Source organism: Coenobita brevimanus, chromosome 5, assembly GCF_032717465.1.
Source record: "Coenobita brevimanus isolate Jiangsu-jjx chromosome 5, ASM3271746v2, whole genome shotgun sequence".
Taxonomy (NCBI): Eukaryota; Metazoa; Arthropoda; class Malacostraca; order Decapoda; family Coenobitidae; genus Coenobita; species Coenobita brevimanus.
In genome coordinates this window covers 12358762-12381295 of record NC_136958.1, presented here as the reverse complement: position 1 = coordinate 12381295, position 22534 = coordinate 12358762, and the positions used below count along the sequence as shown (strand labels likewise).

The 22534-nt window shown below is 39.6% G+C and overlaps 1 protein-coding gene across 1 annotated transcript in view; it reads left to right on the top strand.

Moving 5' to 3' along the window:
- Window positions 1-22534, top strand: part of LOC145397453 (synaptic vesicle glycoprotein 2C-like) — an 82174-nt gene that overhangs the window by 23528 nt on the left and 36112 nt on the right. Inside the window, exons 4-7 of the mRNA XM_080270518.1 lie at window positions 1831-1993; window positions 4404-4525; window positions 10249-10354; window positions 13391-13523. Of these exons, the coding sequence (XP_080126644.1) occupies window positions 1831-1993; window positions 4404-4525; window positions 10249-10354; window positions 13391-13523 (524 nt within the window). The remainder of the gene's footprint in view (window positions 1-1830; window positions 1994-4403; window positions 4526-10248; window positions 10355-13390; window positions 13524-22534) is intronic.

The window sequence follows — 22534 nt, the reverse complement described above, 5'->3', positions numbered from 1 at the left end:
CCGTGTCTTAAACCATATTTATCGTACATTTCCTTAAATTTGTGAATTGTTTTGGCACACACTATTTCATTCGGTAGTGCATTCCATTGATCAATTGCTCTGTTTGGGAACCTGCATTTCCTTACGTCTTTATCACCTCTCTTCTTATGCAGTTTTTTGCAGTGTCCTCTTGCTGATGCTTCCCCATATGTTAAGTAATCATTTATGTCTATTTTCTCCTTCCCTGATATGCATTTATATAGCATTATCATGTCACCTCTTTTCCTTCTCTCCTGTAGTGTTGGTACATTCAGTTTATTTAGTCTTTCTTCGTAGCTTAGATCCCTTAAGCTTGGTATCCATTTTGAAGCGGCCCTTTGAACTTTTTCAATCTTGTCTGTGTTTCTTGAGATGAGGACTCCAGACTACTGATGCATACTCCAGGGTTGGTCTGATGAATGATGTTATTATCCTTCTTAGCATGTCTTCATTTATGTATGTGAATGCTATTCTCATATTTGCAAGCAGTGTATACATGTTCCGTACCTTCTCACTGATGTGGTCAGCCGGAGATAGTCTGTTATTGATAATCACACCTAGGTCCTTCTCTCTTTCTGGTGTGTGTAGGGTTTTATTTCCTAACGTATAATCCCAATCAGGTCTTTTTCCACTTTTACCAAACTTGATTACATGACACTTGTCCACATTGAACTCCATTTGCCATGTATTACTCCATTCATGAAGTTTATTTAATTCTTCTTGTAGCTCTTTACAAGAATCTGTGTTAGTAATTCTCCTTTGTATTTTTGCATCATCTGCAAACATATTTAGATAGCTCTCATTTCCAGTATTACTGTTTATATCATTTATATACACTAAAAACATGATTGGTGCCAGCACTGAGCCCTGTGGTACTCCATTAGTCACTTCTTTCCATGATGAGTAGTTTCCCCTTAGTACTGTTCTCATTTCTCTTTCTATGAGAAAATCTTGCATTCAGCAAAACAGTTTGCCTCGAATTCCTCCTTGACGGTACAGTTTCCATAAAAGTCTTTGGTGTGGTACTGTGTCAAATGCTTTCTTGAAATCTATATAGATACTGTCCACCCATCCTTCTCTTTCCTGTATTGTGTCTGTTACTCTGTCATAGTAGCTCAACAGGTTAGTAACACATGATTTTCCTTTTCTGAAACCAATTGTCTTTCTGTTATCATACTGTGTTCTTCTAGATGATTTACCCAAGCTTTTCTTATAAGCTTTTCTAATACCTTGCTTACAACACTGATCAGTGATACTGGTCGGTAGTTGAGTGGATTTTGTCTATTCCCATTCTTGAATAAGGGGACAATATTTGCTTTCATCCAAATATCAGGTAGTTTACCTTGACTCAAGGATTTCTTGAAAATTAAAAATAATGGTTTACTTAACTCCTTTGCACATTCTCGTAGCACACAACATGAAATTTCATCAGGACCATTTGCTTTTCCTCTGTCTAATTTACTTAACTCCTCCTGTATTACTTTTTCTAATATTTGTATATCTGGTAGTATGTGTGGGCATGCATGTTCCACATAGTCCCTCTCAAATTTTTTTTCTTCTGTAAAAACTGATTGGAAATTCTTATTTAGTGCTTCACAAATATCTTTCTCTTGTGTATAGGTGATTCCCTCGTGAGTGTGTGTGTGTGTGTGTGTGTGTGTGTGTGTGTGTGTGTGTGTGTGTGTGTGTGTGTGTGTGTGTGTGTGTGTGTGTGTGTGTGTGTGTGTGTGTGTGTGTGTGTGTGTGTGTGTGTGTGTGTGTGTGTGTGTGTGTGTGTGTGAGTGTTGTAAAGCCAATTCTTGTTTCTTGCAGGTAAAATGTTGGGTGGGTTCGTAGGGGGTTGCCTTGGTGACATCTACGGCCGGCGTCCTGTGCTGATAGTTTTGCTGCTCATCAGTGCACTGGCTGCCCTGGCATCGTCTTTCATCCAGTCATATGAGTTATTTATTGTCTTTCGCTTCATAAGTGGAGCAGGGTGAGTGGATTTCTAGTTTAGTTTCTGTTGTGGTATGTTAGGGTGTCCACCATCCACCCATCCTGTGTGGTGTTTCCTTCAGGCAACTAGTGTGAGTGACTAAATGATTTCTGCAGTCATGGAAATCAGTTATTAAGTAGATGATAACATAATAACCAATCACTTGGGTAACTGGAAAAGCATATTGCCCCATAATGTGTGTGTTGAAAGACAAACAGGAGGGTGGTGGTGTGCGATGGAAATCCCCCACATTCTACTGTATATAGCCCAAAGAAAGGTCCGTAAAGTCAGATCTGAGTCCTGTTCCTGACCATGACCCAGAAAAACCTGGCAGGCTCGTATGGCTGTGTGGTATATGAGAAGAGTGTAAGGAGACTCTGTGAGTGGAATTGGTCAATATATTCAGGGAAGAAAAATCTGAGTGAAAATGGTATGAAAGGAATGATGTGAATGAACGGGAAGGTGTGAAATGTTGAACACCACACATGAGGACGCTTATGTGAAATAAGGAAGATCTTATGTTGACAGACGATGACCAGTGACAGACATCCTCAAACTTTATACTGTCAGCTGGCAGTGGCAGGAATACAAAAAAAAAAAAAAAAAAAAAAAAAAGACACTTGGACAAGGTTTATCGGATATTAGTCCTTGTCCCTAGCTATTTCACTCCCTCCCTCACTCACTCATTCAGCTACTGTATTTTACAGATGATTAGGATCCAGACCTTATGGCAGGAGTTTAAGGTGTGTCCAGTTTTATGCCTTGGAACACGAATTTTCGCACATTGGTAGAGCCCCCCAACAGCGGGGCAGTCCCCAGTGGTCTCGTACAAGTCATTATGCACAGCTAAAGCTTTAACCAAGGATCATGAACTTTTGCATTTCGATAAATGTTGACGCTGATCAATTTTTGGAACGGGTGGAACCTCCGAGGGTCGCCCCTCACGGGGGAAGTGGTGGCCCCCTGGGGTCACGGCAGAGCCATTATACACGGCCATAGTTTTAACCTAGGAACACAAAATTTTGCATATTGGTAGGCGATTACCTCGGCCACATTTGAGGCAAAGTGGGAGCTTCGATGACCACCCTCCACAAGTAGAGGCTGGGGTGCTCTCCAGGGGAGACAATGTCATAGTTTTTTACCTAAGAACATGAAATTTTCCACAGTGGTTCATCTTTGCTGGGGCCACATTTTAAGCAGAATGAGGCCACCAAAGGACTTGGGGGTCATCCCCTGGGTTCCTGGCCAAAACCTTTATGCACAGTCTTTATTACCTCGCCCAGACGGAGTCCAATGAGTATTGTTTTTGGTCGCATATCTTTGTATGTTTGTTTGTTTCTTTGTTTGCAAGCAATATTACGGAAAAACGGCTGAATGAAATTACATGAAACTTTCAGGATATGTGGACACTGGTCCCAAAGGAAAGTGATTAAATTTTGGAGGTAATCGAGTGAACCTGAAAGGTTAAAACCAAGGTCGCAGGTTAAAGATTATTTACTATTATGAACATACAGGAACTCGCAATATAGGCTTTCACTTGGCACCAAGACCTTTGACCCTGAATGACCTTGAGAGGTCAAACTCAAGGTCACAGATATTCAGGGGGCTGTAACTCGAAACTGGTTGATGATAGAGAGATATTTACTCTTGTCAACATACGGAAAATCCCATATGGGTTGTTAATTGGTACCTTGACCTTTCACCAAAAGTGACCCTGAAAGGTCAAACTCAAGGTCACGGATATTCGGAGGGCTATTACTCGAAACTCGTTGAAGATAGAGATTTTTACTAATACCAGCATATAGGAAGTCTCATACAGGCATTCATTTGGCAGCATGACCTTTGACCTTGGGTGACCTTGAAAAGTCAAACACAAGATCACGGATTTAGAGAGGGCATAACTTGAAAACATTTGCGTCATTACCTTAGACTTTAATTGTACACTGTAACTAGATGGCTGAAATGAGACGGTATTTAACAGGAATGAAATAACTGCTGTCAGGCGAGGTTTGTTGTGCCTGGCACCTCTTTTTTTTATCTTGGGAACATGAAATTTTGCATACTGGGAGATGTTCACCCTGGGCATGGTTTAGGCCGGATTAGACCCCTGATGGCCACCTCGCCCCCAGTGGGGAACTGCCCGTGGAGGAAACAACACTATACATTTACGCCAGTACAAGAAATATGCACTGTGCCAGACTTTCATGCAGCCCAGATGTTCTTGAAGATGAGACCCCCAGGTTTTGCTTCATTGCCTCTCCAGTATATAAATATTTCCTTTCCTTTCCAGTAGCGCAGAGAAGGGTACAGTTATTAGCGGTGTCCTTTCTCTTGTTTTTTATTCTCTTCACTTCACTAGGTCTCTCATAAACTGATTTTCTATGTTCGTCCCTTTCTTGCCAATGTGTAGTGTTGGCGGCAGCTTCCCTCTGGTATGGACTTACTTCAGCGAGTTCCAGCCATCGTATCGGCGAGGTGGGGCGCTCAGTGTCATTTCTACTTTTTGGAGTATTGGCAACATTCTTGTGGCAGGTAAGTACAGGGTATTTTTAGACACGTATGGGTTTAAGTGGAGAATGAGTGTGTGGCCATTTCACTGAGCAACTTGCTGATTAATTCTCCTCCTATCGTGTTAGAATGATGATGCTAATGACGATGTTAAATGAAACAACAATGATAGGCAAATCATTTTCGTCTACTGGCTTTCGGCATCTGAGTGGGGAAAGATTAGATCATGGAATCCCGATAGGAGGAACATGGTGAGTGTCTGATGACTTCGGGTAGGTAAGTTAGCGAAAGTAATTACTCATCCACAGGTTCATCCATTTATACCTGGCGTCCTGAACAGAGGACGGAACCGGGTATTTTAAAAAGTTAATAAAGGGGGGTACTCCAGGGTACATACTTAAGAGGTTTGTGACAATAAACTGATCGACGGAGGGCGGTACACCTAATGCCATTCTAGCAAAATCCCTCACAGAGAAACCCTGGGCATTAATGGGCTAATATAACACAGATCAACACAGTACAGTAAGGAAATGTTGGGTGGGGGAGAGACATAGGTTAGAGCCTGAATACTTTATTATTTTCTCTAATTTTTCGTGCTACACAGAACCCATATTCAGAGAGACTGAACAATACATGATAAGTCTGAGACATTTATACCCCTGGAAATTCCCTCCCCCTTCTCGTGTTGCAGCCTGACTGGCTACCCCTTGGAAAATTCCGTCGTCTTGCCTCACCCCTGACTGCGACATTCGTGCTGTCCATGCTGTATACCTACACAGGCTGCAAAAATTCCTCCCTATGGTTAGATACATTTCATGCACAAATGTGAGCTGCGTTCAGCATTTTTCTCACTTGTTTATTCAGATCTTTCTCAGTGACTGCAGCTTCTTCTCACTCTGGCAAATGGCTGTGCTGACCATCTGCAACACTAGGGAATGATATATTCTGTGACACCATAGCCTATACAGTATTTGCTATGTGTTCTGCTGTCCTTGTATCCATTCCTCGTCCTGTTTCCTCTGAGTAAGTAGTAGGGGTAGGCAGCCCCGCCCAGGGAAGTACTACCGCCAAGGTTACGGGAGACTCAAGGAATAGCTTGGATTCCATTTTCTCTCCTAGGCCTTGGTAGCTGGTTACACATCTTGCTGCCTCACACACTGGAGGGCATCAGGCTGCCCTCTTTACACAACACATACATCCACATTATATTACATTACCTTAAACCAGCTATCCTCTCTCAAAAAAACACCGATCTTGTCATTACATATCATACCCATTCCACAACACATCCCTGTTCTCCCCCACATAAAAAGAACCATGGCTGCTGCTATAATGGGAATCAGTGCGGTGGTTTCTCGGGTGACCACCACCGGCAGGGCTGGGTTGTCTGCACAGGGCCCTCCTAGTCGTCATCAAGCGATTGTGCCACCTCCAGTGTTGCGGTGCCCTAAATCTGCTCGTCAGTGCAGTAAAATTTTCTTCCGCAATATAAGGGGACTTCACTCCAACATCAACTCTGTTCAAAATTTCCTCCAGTTTGAATCCCCTGATCTGCTATTTCTGACAAAGACAGAAGTAAGCTCCACCTCTGATTTAGCTAGATTTAAATTTTCCTGGTTATATCTTGATTGAAAATTTCAGACCCAAAGGAGGCTTATGTTCCTTAGCTAAATCAGAAATTGCCCTGGAGGAGATCACTAAATTTAATTGTCCTTTTTTCGACTATTCCATATACAAATTAAATTCCTTTGGTAAAATTAAGTATTTCTGTTGTGTTTATCGTTCCCCTAATGCCCCTTCAGAGCCGAGTTTATTTGACTCTCTGTCTTCACAAGTAAGTGTCCTCAACATTAATACCGCATCAGAAATTACTATTCTGGGTGATTTTAATGTCCATAATGTCGAATGGCTCACTTATTCACCCAGAACTAATGACTCTGGTCTTGAATGTGAGCTATTTGCAGACCATTTAATCTCACCCAGTTAGTCAGTCAACCCACCCATGTACCAGACAACCCTGATCAAAATCCCCACCTATTGGACTTGTTTCTAACAACCAATTCAGATACTTATAATGTCGAAGTGAAGTCCCCCCTAGGATCCTCTGATCATTGTCTGATTCAAGCCACCAGTTTCACATCTACCATACCCTCCTGCTCTGAACCTGTCGTGATGACTAAATGGCACTAATGTACGACGGGGCAGACTGGGAGGGACTTCAAAATTTTCTCATGGCTGTTCCTTGGACCTCCTTTTTCTCCCATGATGCAAAATCCACATTGGGCCACATACAGGAATCCATTAAAGTTGGCATGGAAACATTCATTCGCCATCATAGTTACAGAAAAAGATACAATTCTCCTAAATGGTTTGACCACAATTGTGCTAGAGTAACAGAACATAAAACAATATCCTATAACACTTATACAAGGACCAAAACCAAAGAACCCTTTAACTATTATAAAAATATCAGAAACCATGCCAAAACTATTATCAATCTTTCTAAATCAAACTTTCTATATAGCCAAGCTAACAAACTACTAAACAGTCCAAATGATAAAATATTCTGGTCAACCCTTAATTCATTCAAAACTAACTTCACTACCACCTCTTCCATTCCACCGTTACAGTCCCCCAATGGAAATCTAGTAAGTGACCCATGCGGAAAAGCCAATCTTCTTCTTGACATTTTTTCAACAAACTCAACCCTAAATTCAGAAAATCATAATATTCCTGTACTTGATTTTGATTCCTCTCCAATACCTCCTTTCATGATTCACACCAGACACGTACAAGCCATATTACAGAATCTATCAGCAGACAAAGCTACTGGTCCATACGAAATTCCTTCAATAGTACTTAAAAATTGCTCCTCAGTGTTGGCTCCTGTATAAGCAAAATTTTTCCGCGTATGCATCGGTACCTCAATTTTTCCAGCCCTTTGGAAAGAAGCAAGTATCCATCCTGTTCCTAAAAAGGGGGCAACTTCTATCCATCAAACTATAGACCAATTACAATAACTTCCATTCTCGGTAATGTTTTTGAGACACTAATTAACAAACACATAGTCAAGCATCTAGAAATCAATAAATTGATCAATGATCGGAAGTATGGATTTAGACAGGAACGTTCAGCTGTAGATATTCTTTGCCTTCTTACCCATCAGATTAACAAAACAATAGATCAACATGGTGAAACACACACATTAGCACTTGATATTTCAAAAGCATTTGACAGAGTATGGCACCAGGCCTTATTGTCTAAGATGTCACACTATGGTCTTGCATCACTGGTTCCTCTAATTTCTTCTTACCTTCACAGTAGAAAAATACGGGTCATGGTAGTTGGAATGTATTCTCAGTTTCATTCCTTAAATGCTGGCGTACCTCAGGGATCAGCTTTGGCGCCAACCCTCTTTCTCGTACATATAAATGACCTATCTGTCACGCACAACCCAATACACTCTTACGCTCATGACTCGACCCTTCATAGTTCTTTCTCATTTAGCACCTCCTTTACACTATTTGATATCATAAATTCCCAAATAAACACAGCAGTTTCTCTGAACCAGGGACTTTCTAAAAATAATCAATGGGGACAAGAAAATCTGGTTTCTTTTAATGCTCAGAAAACTAAATACATTAATTTCTCCAATAGAAAGAATCCCTCAGACTCTCACATAATTTTAAATGATGTCGGTATTCCCATATCCCCTACAATTAATATCCTAGGTGTTACTCTAAACCCCAACCTAAGCTGGACAGCTTATGTTAAATCCCTTGCTAAAAAATGCTTCTAAAAAAATGGGGCTTCTGTCCAGAGTTCGTGAGTTCTTCACTGACGAGCAGATGGCCACAATATACAAAAGTCATGTGCGTTCTCAGATCGAATACTGTTCACCACTGTGGAGTGGATGTGGAGCGGTTGCATTGAGGCAGTTGGACAAAATTCAAAATAAAGCCATTAGATTAATCAATAATCCTGCCATAATGCAGGACCTTTTTCCGATATCAGTACGTAGAGATGTTGCTTCTTTAGCACTATTTTATCGATATTTTTACCGTAAGTGCTCTAACGAACTGGCTTCAATTGTGCCTCCCCTTCACATTTTCTCCCGAAATACTCGGGCTGCTGGGAGCGCCCATGAACTCACACTCTCTCCCCTACAATGCAGAACCTCTGCTTATCAAAATTCATTTATCCCCAGAACTACTACTCTCTGGAATTCACTTCCTGGGAGTTGCTTCCCACATACATTTAATCCTCTCAATTTTAAATCCAATTGTTATAAGTATTTTATGAATGGAGGATGCCTTTAGGCACATAGACTTATTTTTTTTCCTTTCTTTTTCCTTCCACCATTCGTTATCAAAAAAAAAAAGTACGTTTTTACGGCATCCACTGTACGATGTGCTGTACATTGCACTGTTCTCATTTTCTACTTCCTTCCATTTTTTTTTTTTTTTAGTCCAATTTCTCCTGTTTTAGGTCCTGAGGATGCTGCGATCCTAAGGCTTGCTTTCTGGAAGTACTTGTTGATAACCGAAGCTTTGACTGAGTTAGGGACAGATATGAATCTTGTACTGTCATCGTTTGATTGAACAGTGGCATTATCTCTTTTCTTTTTAATAATATCAACTCTTTTCATTTTTAGTATTAAGAACATACATACCGGATAGCATAGCTTCTTAAAGCCTTCGAATATGTATTTAATATCTTCCTCTTTAAACTCATAACTGCAAATTCTATACGCCCTCGGGAAAAATCCCATTACAGCTCCAGACTTGGTCCTTTTATTATGTGCAGAGAGACTGTGGATAAAGTCATCTTTGTTAGTTGGTTTACGGTACAAAGAGTATTTAGCTCCCTCGTCTGTTCTCTATTCATAGTACGTAAGAATGGGAGCTTTTCCTCTTTCTCTTGATCTACTGTGAACTTTGTCATCATTCACGTTCTTTAACATTCTCAGTTCATTTAAAATATTGGTATCTTTTGGCAAACTTACTAAAACATCGTCCACATATTTGTATAATAAACAGACATTCGTGTAGATCACTAAAATACCCAGTAAAAAATAATAAAACATGACTCTGCACTACATGGAACGAGTTAAATGCATCAATTATACGGCATAAAGAGATGGACATGACCAAGGAGGGACATGAGACGAGCAATGGAAAAGAAAGGGTTAATGAAATAAAAGAAAGCTACAGATTGTTGTAGATCGACCCCCGTCTGTCTGGTTGAGCAGACCCAACAATCGCAGGAAAACAATCCATCCTGCAGGACCGTCCCGTGCAGTGAATCAACGTTACACTGAAACTGACAGCGCCTTACGACAGCGAGGTGCGGAGAAAACTGTGTGGGTTTGGTTCCTGGATGGTTGCATTTGCCTCTCTTCAACCAAATTAGCAGGGGCACCATAATAGACCCCTCATCACATAGTTATATGGTTACCACTCATCGTTGTGAGTAGTTTCCTGAGGTACTGAAAAACACAGGTAAAACATCTAATATTACTTACACTGAACTTTACAAGCGTAACAGCTGAAATCAAACAAAAAGAAATAAGTACTTATACAGTTTTGAACAGTCAGCATAACACAGTAAATACATATTATAATTATGCAAGATAAACACTGCTTATTTCTTGAACATGTATATGACATGTGTTTCATATATATACAATAATAATGAAAAGGGCACTGATGGGAAGTGAAATATTGTTGTCTTTTTTTTTTTTCTAGTGTTTGCTTTGGTGACCATTCCATATGATATTGGATTTGAGAGTCCCTCTTTCTCCTACAACTCTTGGCGGATATTCACCACCATCTGTGCTCTCCCGTCCCTCTGGTACGTATTTATCTTAAGTTGAGAACGTTATTTACACACTATTCTTGGTACCACCAAGCTAATTAGAAACCACACTGATGATGGGGTTAATGAAGGCTATAAACAACCTCTCCAGTTAGGAAGGTCTCGTATAAACCAAATAAAATAATGTGGAAATGCCTATAGAAAAGATATCAAAAGATGACACCGTTCTGAAGGGGTTTGGAAAAAATAATCCAGACACCAAGAAACAGCAACTTCCCTCATACAAACTATGCCTGTGAAGCATATAGTATGGAATGTATAACGAGAGCCAATATCAAATGCTGGACGAGATCCTGTCAGAGTATTTTAGCAAATTCAATATGAGGAATAATGAAAGTCAATAAATGTAGCATGTATTCTTTTACTTAGAATTAATGAGGGAGCATTTTGTGCATAAAATGAAGAAAATATTTTTAATTGTTTAGTGTAAAGATCAGAATACATATGTAAGTGCGGTATATGTGTAGAGATGGACAAACACTGATAACCCTTATGCTTTAGCTTGGTAGTCAGTGGTTGTGATGGTTTTATCCCACAGCTGTGTGTGTGTGTGTGTGTGTGTGAGTGTGTGTGTGTGTGTGTGTGTGTGTGTGTGTGTGTGTGTGTGTGCAGCAAATACAACAATGTGAAATGTTTGCCACTGTAGTACAGCCGAGAATTACAAAGGTCTGAATGGCAGTATGTAAATTAGGGAAGCCTTACTTCAATCTCGACCCTTCATTCTGCAGCCCAGAACCTATTTCACCATAAAGGGGCAACGTAGTATTGGAAGTTAATGAATTATGTATGAATGAATGTGTGGCCCTCTTCATCGAGAACCCTGGAGAGTTCTCCCACTATTAGATTTTCCTTCACCTGTTTTCCGGATTCTTCCAACCTATCCCCCGACACTACTACTGCTACCACCACCACCACCACCACCACCACCACCACTTACATTTTTGCAGGCACTAAGGTTAGGATAATAATGATGATTCAACTTAAGGATTTTCATAAATCACAGCTTTGATTTACTATGGAATATTTTCGTTCATCTGGATGAACTTCAAGGATAGGAGAGCATAATACAACCGAATTTATTTTTGTCGCCGAACGTTACTTAGAGGTGGTGTAGAGGAATTGAAGCATCGGCACCCTTTTATTATTTTAGAACTTTTCAGTATTAATAAAAAGAACAATGATGATTTAATAATAATAATAATAATAATAATAATAATAACCGGAAAGCGTTCTGACAGTGCATACCTCCTCCAATGCTATTGCCATTAAAAAGGATCCGGATCCGGATTCGGATCCGTGAAGATACTGTGAGGAATACATAAGATCCGGAATCGCCCCCAAATTTAATTGTTTCTTGACCTATGACCCACCCTTCCACAGAATTTTATAGAAATTCATTGAGAACTTTTGAAGATATTGTGCAGGATACATAGGCGGATCCGCCCCAACATTTAGTCAGTTCTTTCTTGACCCATGGCCCACCCTTCTACAAAATTTCATTTAAATTCATTGAGAAAATTTGGAGATATCGCGTGAACAAACAAACAAACAGACATAAGTAAATACATAATCTCCACTTTCGCTGGCTAGGATAACAATAACAATAATAATAAAAATTAAATGATAATAATATTGCCAGTAATAAATACAATAACCGGTCACCTATTCTTAGTGTAACCACAATAACGAAGCTTCGCTATACGGTTCAATAAGGTATGTTTAATATACCATAAACAAGATCTGAAGACCCTAAGGTAACATCTTGTGTAACATCATGTAGAGGTGTATGGTATGTAGGAGGACTGCTGGGCCTTGATAGCAGGCTGTGAAGCCTATGCCCAGAGTCGGACACATAAAAAAAAAAAAAAATCGCCAAGTGATCTAAATACAAAGGTGTCGACAAAAGCATGTGTAAATTTTACGTTTGTCTCGATAACTGGCTAACTGTAACCATATTCCTTCCAGATTTTAAGAGAGACCACAGCTATATATCTGGAAAGTTACAGCTTTAAAGCTACCGTGGTTTTCTCTCAAATGTGCAGCAAATTAAAAAATTAGCAGATTTAAATTCAGTACTTTCTACGAAGCTAAATGGCAAAATATTAAGCCCGAAATATTCAGGAAACATTTTCATCATAGGATTTTCAACCAAATAACTGTACCTTAATTATTTTCTGAAATATCTCAGTTTCAAATATGCAATTCTTAGAATAAGAGAGTATATCACCTTAAAAAATAGGTCAAGGTCATATATATTTGGCACAAGAACTTGGGTCACCCTTGGGATCCTTCATGTATAGTACGAGTATCATCAAGATTGAAAAAAAAAAAAAATGCAAAGAAAAATAATTATAATCAATAATAATAATGATAATAATGACGAAAACAAGAAGCTTTACCATTTATACGGCGAAGCTTAATAAAACTGATATCTAACAGGAACTATAACCGAGGCATCACTCAGTAAATGGACATAGTACCAAGGTGGTGAATGCGAGATACCTTGGTTTATGCTATATTCTCCCTCTCTCGGGATGCATTTTTATGGTTCATTGAGAATGAAAGACTGTGAAAAGTTAGTTGCAATAACAGTTTCCACAAGACAGTAAATACCCACTCAGTAACCGGCGTCTCATTTCCCTAAAATTCTGAATGAAATGCTTAAGTGCTATGTGCTGTACACCCAGAATGACAAAAGTGTAAGTAAGGAATGAAACGTTTGTAGTAAAAGATAAAAAGACGGGAGAAGTTTAGGGATGTAAGTGGCGAGAAGGCATGTCAGTGTTAATGAGAAATGAATTAGTCAGAGGAAGTATGATGAGGTTTAACAAGAAATATATCTACAAGACACAGCTAATAATCACGATGTAATGAGGAAATTTTAAGAGGAGTGCTATGAAATGGTGATGATTTTGAGAGACTTGGGGAATATCTATTATGTTTTAATGACCGTTAATAGACACTGGCAATAGAACATTTGAGTGGAAAATTAATATTGTGCATTCTTTACAGCACTGCAATTGTGCTGATTTGGCTGCCTGAATCCTCACTGTTCTTAATAGTAAAAGGTGAACAAGAGGAAGCACTGGCCATACTTAAGAAGATGTACACACGGAACACCAAGAAGTCTCCGCTTACATATCCTGTATGTTTTTATCATTATTCAGTATAACTTGGGTTTCAGAGTTAACCCATTCTTTCCTAATTGTACAAAAAATTATCTAATGGTAAAAACAAAATGTATAAGACACTATATTTTTAAAATGCTTCTCCCCTTCACTACGATAACACCTTTCCTGTATCCTTGCTATAAACAGATTATTTTACTGAGCTAGCGAGGGCTATATTTAACTTATCACCGTTCAGAAATCGACTCCCAACCTAAAATAAAAGTCCACCGGAGATAGTAAAAATACAGTTCATATAATGGTCTATAACGAGATGATCGACAATATTCATAACTCCTTCACTACTGTAAGTCAGTCTAAACATAAATAATATGGCCCAGTGAAATAAGCTTCAAATGCTAGTTTGACAACATGGTGATCGGAGACTTATTTTTACTTCGTAAAATTTTTCTTTACAAAACTAAACATTTTTTGTTCTAATATAGCCAGCTTTTGTCAGGGTCATTTTTTTATCTCGTCAAAAAAAATAATTCTCTGAAGTATTATGCTCTCTAACGTATAGAACAAATTTGTCCACAATACTACTTAATATGTATTTAAGTCTGTCACAGGGAAACTGATGTTATAATTGACTAACATAACTGATTTGTTAATTTTTAGAACACAATGGCATCCTATACCATTACTGTGATTTTCCTCATATTATATATATATATAATCATCAGCCCTTTGAGTATCCACTGCAGGACCGGCCTATCCCGATCGAAGTCGGGACGATACAGCCAATGTATCTCTACCAAGTAGCTTAGGCTGTCTGGTAGAGGTTGTATGAAGGGTGAGAAGTGCTTGTAAGTGAAATTGTAGTGTTGAAGTGGTTTTGGATGTGTGTGTAGTCTGTGAACCAAGTGTAATCGGATCGCGCAAGCCGACTGGATGCAAGCACACATTATAGTAAGCGACACTGGTTCAACCACAGCATCTCTTGTGTTTGTCAATGCAGTACGTGGCCGGGTGAACACTCGCAAAGTTTACTACCCTGGCGGGGCGCGAACCCTGGCTCACCCGTGTACGAAACGCACACTCTACCACTGTACCACAGAGGCCCCATATATATATATATATATATATATATATATATATATAATAGAGTGTGTATATATATATATATATATATATATATATATATATATAAAATAGAGAGAGTATATATATATATATAAAATATATATATATATATATAAAATAGAGAGAATATATATATATATATATATATATATATATATATATATATATATATATATATATATATAAAATAGAGAGAGTATATATATATATATATATATATTGTTACATAGCCTATGATTTCATCATCCTTTGTGTAATTTTAACGCACAGTATGCTGCATGTTTGATCACGAGCGTGTTCTGCCTCAGTCCCCCCCTTCTACCGTTATAGTAGAGTAAGTCGTCCTTTCTGTTATTCAGTGCGGGATTGTCGACCGTTTGTCCCCATTGCTTCATTTGCGCGTCCTGCTTACAAGTTGTATCAGGCTCTGCTGGCCCCTATATAATGAGCTCAGTCTCTGCATCATTGCCACTTAGATCTGCTCCTCACTTTGTTCACATCTCTGTCCTCCCCTATACAGATATTATTATTGTGAGTGCTCAAGAAATCTCCAACCATCTAGCAGCTGTGTGTAATTTGAGTATTACTGTTATTGCATTTTTTCTTGTACTGTATAGCATAAGTTTAATTTGTAGGCTTAGTGAAGTTTTTGTAATTCATGTATGGATCTTTATGTCAGTCATTTTTGATAATAGTTTGTATCTGTAATAATTTATCTGGCATTCACTGAGTATTATCTGGTATCTCATTTTTATCAGGGCTGACTTAGATAAATTTACTCTTGCTAATTTCGTGTTAATAGAGGCTATTGCAGTTAACCATATATTTAACCTGTTTATTTGCCATTACATTATCCTTATGAGTCCTGAATGTTTTGTTGTTAGTTTGTGCATTAAACTTTAACTTGTAATTTTACCTAACTCTTTTGTTTTGAACCTGGAACTTTACGGGACAGTGGTGACTCTTGGTGTTCTCACTTAAAGTGTACGTTATCTTTCTCTGTTCCGTAACATAAATTTGGCGACCTCATATCAGGATATTCAGGATATTATCATAAGGATATTGTTTGATATTTTGTGACTGTGATATATTCATGATGGCTACTATTTCTACACTTGATGAAGCCAAAGATTTTTTGTCAAATGTGCAAACAGTGTGTGATATAGAAAACAGAACAAAGAATGAACTTAAGCTTGTTGCTCAACAATTGGGAATTGCAGTTCACTCTCATCATTCTAAGGATCAAATTGTTGGCATGATTAATAAAAGCTTGTTTAATGTAACTCCTCCAAATGAGCAAACGCAGATTGAATTAGCTAAGTTACAGCTAGCTCTGCAGGAGGCTCGTGCTAAAGAAGCTGAATTTCAGGCAAATGCTAAGCAGGCGGAGTCTCAGGCTCGTATTCAGGAGGCTGAATTTCAAGCACGTGCTAAGGAGGCTGAGTCTCAGGCTAAGGAGGCGGAATCTCAGGTTCGGATTCAGGAGGCACAGATACAGGCACAAATTGAACTTGCCAGGATTCAGGCAGACCATGAGTATCGCATGAAACAAGGTGGAACTGGATCATCTAGCTCTGATGATTTTGATGTGGCTAAAAATGTTAAACTTGTCCCTCCTTTTAATGAATCTGATTTAACAAAGTATTTTCAGTTGTTTGAGAGGGTAGCTACAGGTTTTAATTGGCCTAAGGAGTATTGGCCAGTACTCCTTCAAACTGTTCTCACCGGTAAAGCTCAAGTAACTTATGCATCTTTGCCTCAGGATCAGTCTGATAATTATGATGTAGTTAAGAGCTTGATTCTTAAGGCCTATGAGCTTGTTCCTGAAGCCTATAGAGTAAAATTTAGGACAACTTACAAGCAAGATAAGCAATCCCATGTTGAGTATGCAAAAATCAAAGAAGATCTGTTAGAGCAGTGGTTAAATTCTAAGAATGTGGATTCTGATTTTGGTAAATTTAAGCAGATGATTTTGCTGGAGGATTTCAAAAGGTGTATTTATAAAGATGTAAGCCTATATCTTGATGAGAAAAGAATAGATAATTTGTCTGATGCTGCAGTTTTAGCTGATGAGTATGTTCTCACTCACAAGAGATATTTTAGAGGAAAAAGGAAAGCTGTGAGTCAGTACGTTGCCTCTACTCAGAGTACAGGTAACAGGAAAGAGAATAAGGATGATGTTTCTCAGGAAGTAAATACCAGCTTCACCTCTAGATTTCAGAAAAGTAAATGTACTTATTGTAGTAAGCTTGGTCATACTACGGAGAAATGTTTCAGGAGACAGCGTGATGTGAACAAAAAGGAGTCTTTAAATATTCAGTCAATTGGTCTAGTGTCCACCCTTGAGAGTTCCCATAATTCTTTAACTGAGTTAACTGAACCTGCTTTGAGGGGTAACTTAAATTCTCATGATGGAGCTCCTCTTTTGAGCAGTAACGTGGGTGACACTCTCAAGAGTTCATGTGCTAATTTCCTGTCTGATGGTTTTGTCAGTCCTCTGGACAGTAATGACAGGAAATCAGTTAAAATATATCGTGATACAGGTGCTTGCCAATCCCTTATGCTGACCAGTGTTCTAGGCTCTAATGTTAATTCCTCTGATGAAACTGTAATCTTACAAGGTGTAGGGAATAATTACTTCTCTGTCCCTCTGTGCAGGGTGAATTTAGAGTCTGGTTTTGTTAATGGTTCCGTTATGGTTGGGTTGGTTGAGACACTCCCAATGTCAGGTGTAACTTTCTTACTTGGAAATGATATTGGTGGAAGTCAAGTGTGTCCAGCTCCTCAGTTGTCTAGTGAGCCAGTGGCTGCGGCCCAGGATTGTGATGTCCCTGATGTGTTCCCTGCATGTGCTGTCACTAGGGCTAAGTCTAAAGTTACTGGTGATTTAGAGGATGATGATGATGATGATGTTATCCTAGCTGACACTTTTCTTGCTAATTTGGACCATTCACCAGATGAGGCAGTACCCTGTAGTGTTGATAATTTGTCTCGTCAAGAGTTGGTTGAGTTGCAGGTTGCTGACCCTGAGTTGAAAGGTCTAGCTAACTCTGCTTACAGTGAAGAAGAGTCAGCCGGTGCTTCTACTTGTTATTATGTAAAGTCAGGAGTACTTATGAGGAAGTGGAGACCCCCAACAGCATCAGCCGACTGTGAATGGGAGGTTGTACATCAAGTTGTCATCCCTCGTGTTTGTAGGCAGGATATCATTAGAGTGGCTCATGATTCCAGTTTGGCAGGACACCTTGGAGTGAGGAAGACTGTGGCACGCATTTTGAAACACTTCTACTGGCCAGGTATCTTCAGGGATGTTTCCTGGTATTGTAAGTCTTGTCACACCTGTCAAGTTCTGGGGAAGTGTAATCAGACCGAAAAGGTTGCACCTCTAGTTCCCATTCCTCCTTTTGAGGCGCCTTTCACCCGTGTGTTGGTGGATATTGTGGGCCCTCTTCCTAAGACTTCTTCAGGATTTTCTTATGTGTTGACCATGATTGATATGGCTACTCGTTATCCTGAAGCCATTCCACTTAGAAACATCTCAGCAAAGAACGTGGTTAAGGAAATGCTAGGGTTCTTCACAAAGTTTGGTCTGCCCAAGGAGGTACAGTCAGACCGGGGAAGTAATTTCATGTCAAATGTTTTCAAGCAGTCTCTGAAAGAGTTGGGCATCACCCAGATCACGTCTTCAGCTTACCATCCCCAGACCCAAGGAGCGTTGGAGAGATATCCTCAAACACTCAAATCGATGCTCAAGAAATACTGTTTGGAACATCAGAAAGACTGGGATAAAGGTCTTCCATTCGTTGTGTTTGCTGCAAGAGAATCTCCAAATGAATCACTGGGCTTCTCACCTTTTGAACTACTGTTTGGCCATGAAGTAAGAGGACCCCTTAAGTTACTCAAGGAATGCTGGCTGTTGGAGGAAGATGACGTCAACCTGCTGGAGTATGTGATGAATTTCAAAGAACGGCTGTCCACTGCTTTACAGCTGGCGAGAGAGAATTTAGGAGCTGCTCAGGAGAAGATGAAGACTTGGTATGATAAGAAGTCCAGGTTACGCCACTTTCAACCAGGAGATCAGGTTTTGGTTCTGCTACCAGTTCATGGGCAACCTCTTCAAGCCAAGTTTAGTGGCCCTTATTTCGTGGAGAAGAAACTCAGTGATGTCAGCTATGTCATCGCCACACCAGATCGTAGAAAGAGCAAGCAACTATGTCACATCAACATGCTAAAGTTATATCACAGGCGGGACGAAAATAATCCAGTCTGCACTGTAGCTGTTCCACTCGAGTCTGCAAGTGAAGCTCTCCCATGCAGTATGAGCCTGAGTGATAGTTTGGGGAAGAATCCTGATATCATGAATGATCTCCAGACTAAGCTTTCTCATCTACCTCCCAAGGAAAGGCAGGAGTTTTCGGCATTACTGCAGGAGTACCCGCAAGTGTTCCGTGCCACTCCAGGAAGAACCACTGTGTTGATGCATGATGTCGATGTTGGAGACGCAAAGACAATTAAATTGCCTCCTTATTGTGTGAACCTTGTGAAAGTTCCTCTCATCCAGAAGGAGCTTGGCTACCTGTTGGACCACAAGATGATTGAGCCCTGTCGGAGCGAGTGGAGTTCTCCTGTCACTCTGGTCCCTAAGCCAGGTGGGTCACAGAGGCTTTGCATTGACTACAGACGTGTTAATCAGATAACCAAAACAGACACTTACCCTCTCCCTCGTGTGGAAGATTGCATAGACAAGATCGGAAAGGCTAGGTACATAAGTAAGTTTGATTTGTTAAAGGGATACTGGCAAGTACCTATGACTGAACGTGCTAGGGAGATCTCATGTTTTGTAGCACTGGGAAGGACATTTGCATGTTCTGTAATGCCATGTACAGATTGTTTTAGAGTAATAAGAAATTTCCTTTGTAAATTTCTTTTTCTTTGTGGGGAGGTGTTACATAGCCTATGATTTCATCATCCTTTGTGTAATTTTAACGCACAGTATGCTGCATGTTTGATCACGAGCGTGTTCTGCCTCAGTCCCCCCCTTCTACCGTTATAGTAGAGTAAGTCGTCCTTTCTGTTATTCAGTGCGGGATTGTCGACCGTTTGTCCCCATTGCTTCATTTGCGCGTCCTGCTTACAAGTTGTATCAGGCTCTGCTGGCCCCTATATAATGAGCTCAGTCTCTGCATCATTGCCACTTAGATCTGCTCCTCACTTTGTTCACATCTCTGTCCTCCCCTATACAGATATTATTATTGTGAGTGCTCAAGAAATCTCCAACCATCTAGCAGCTGTGTGTAATTTGAGTATTACTGTTGTTGCATTTTTTCTTGTACTGTATAGCATAAGTTTAATTTGTAGGCTTAGTGAAGTTTTTGTAATTCATGTATGGATCTTTATGTCAGTCATTTTTGATAATAGTTTGTATCTGTAATTATTTATCTGGCATTCACTGAGTATTATCTGGTATCTCATTTTTATCAGGGCTGACTTAGATAAATTTATTCTTGCTAATTTCGTGTTAATAGAGGCTATTGCAGTTAACCATATATTTAACCTGTTTATTTGCCATTACATTATCCTTATGAGTCCTGAATGTTTTGTTGTTAGTTTAAGCATTAAACTTTAACTTGTAATTTTACCTAACTCTTTTGTTTTGAACCTGGAACTTTACGGGACAGTGGTGACTCTTGGTGTTCTCACTTAAAGTGTACGTTATCTTTCTCTGTTCCGTAACAATATATATATATATATAATCATTGTAAGCCATTACAAGTCCACTTCTAAACAAAAGCTACTCCCGACCTTCTCCATGAATTCCATGACTAAGCGACCTCGGCCACATTTTGCCTGCAAACTTCTCTATCTCATATCTCCATCTCCTGCCTGGTTTTTTTCTGCTACACTTACAATCTCTTGTAGTCCAGTCAAAAAGCCTCTTCCTCTATTGGTTATCTCATTTTCTTGCCACATGACCTGCCCACCTCCAGTTCTGTTCTTTTATAACCTTTGGCATGTCCTTTGCCTTAGTCTGCTGTCTCACTGAAGTTGATCTTTTCCTGTCTCTTAACTCCTAACAGCCGGCTGATGTGTATAGCCGTCACGATTCATGGCGTGGAGCCCCGCCGGCTGATGGGATTTATCGCAAACACCTTCCCACCACCCTTTGAACTCGCAGCCTTTTTCTATGGCAACCATAGGGTAGGCAGGAACCCAAGGTACCCCACTGATGCACGGCTCAGTCTGTACACGGCACTGGTAGAGTGTAGAGCGATGTCTTTCTTATCCTCCTTGTCCAAGTCCATCTCTTCTCATTCTTAATTTTTTCCAAGTCTTTATGTAATTTAACCGTTGCATATCCCTCAATATATATCTTTTCGAGCAGTTTTACAATGTTCTCTTTTACTCCTTGTTCCCAAAATTAATTTATAATTGCTAAGTGCACCACTGAGCCGAAAGTCTTTTCTTAATCAACAAACCATAAGCACAGCAGTTTATTATATTCGGTAGTTTTCTCACTTAGCTGATTCATTGTGTGTAGATGATTCATAGTTGAATACCTGCTTCAGAATCCTGCTTGCTCACGAGGTTGATTTTCTTCCAAATTTGTAGTTATTCTGTTTGTAAGGACTTTAGTGAAGAATTTGTAAATACTGGTAATAAGCTAATGGGTCGATAGTTATTAAAATCTTTTGGGTTGCCTTTCTAATAAAGCAAAATAACTATTCCATTACACCACGTTTGGAAATTTTGTTCTTCTTTATACACAGAGTAAATTGGTGGGCGAGGCTGTGTTGTACTTCCCCAGCATCCAACTGTAAATCGGCTACTATTCCATCGTCTTCTGGGGCCTTCCCCTTTTTCATACTTTTAAAAGAAATATTTACTTCGTCCGGTGTTACCTCTGGTATTTCACTCGTGTCATCTGAAAAGTTAGCTATTGGTACTATTGTCTTTGATGCATACAGGTTTTTGTAACTTTCTTCATCTCCCTTCACCATCTTATCTCCGCATTTAATGACTTCACCATTTCTGTGATTCAATGATATAAATTGTTGCTTTCCTAGTACCATTTTACTTCGCACATATTTCAGACTTTTTGCTTTTTTGATGGATTATTTGATCTGATCCATGTTTCTCTTTCTTTTTTCTTCTCTCTCTCTCCTGTTGATAAGCTTGTTTCATTCCGCTCTTTCAGTTTCATCCCTCTTTGTTTTTACTTTCATCTCTTTTTTTTCTTTTCATGAACTCGAGGGTCATTTTTGAATACTTGTTGGCTTTGGTTGTATTAGCTTTTCTGACTACCTCCGCTGATTCCTTTAGCACTGTTGTAAGTCTATCATTCAACTTACCAGTGCCACACCCAGCGTAAGTTACAGCCTGAAATCTGTTGATTATTTTTAACTGAAAGGCTGCTTTGTTATCGTTCGTTTTATTATCGCCCGCCTTTAGCAAGGCGGAACCATAATGTTTTTGTCCACGTGTGTGTGTGTGTGTGTGTGTGTGTGTGTGTGTGTGTGTGTGTGTGTGTTACCATTGTCTGTGTATGTTACCGTTATATCTCATGAAAGGCTTGAGCTATCTACATGAAACCTTCGAGGCACCAAGAAATGGCCAATATCTTGGACAAGTTCGACAATGGGCACTCTGGATCATGGTCAAGGTCACCAAAATGGCTGCCAAATGTCACCTACCTTTTATCGTCCTCCTTTAGTACCATTATATCTCATGAATGGTAAGAGCTGTCAACATGAAACCTTCAGGGTATCAAGATATGACCAAAATCTTGGACGATATCGAAAAATGAGCATTAGGGGTCAAGATCGTCACCAAAATGGCTGCCAGAAGTCAAGTAGTTTTATCGCCCGCCTTTAGCACCATTATATCTCACGAACGACTTGAGCTA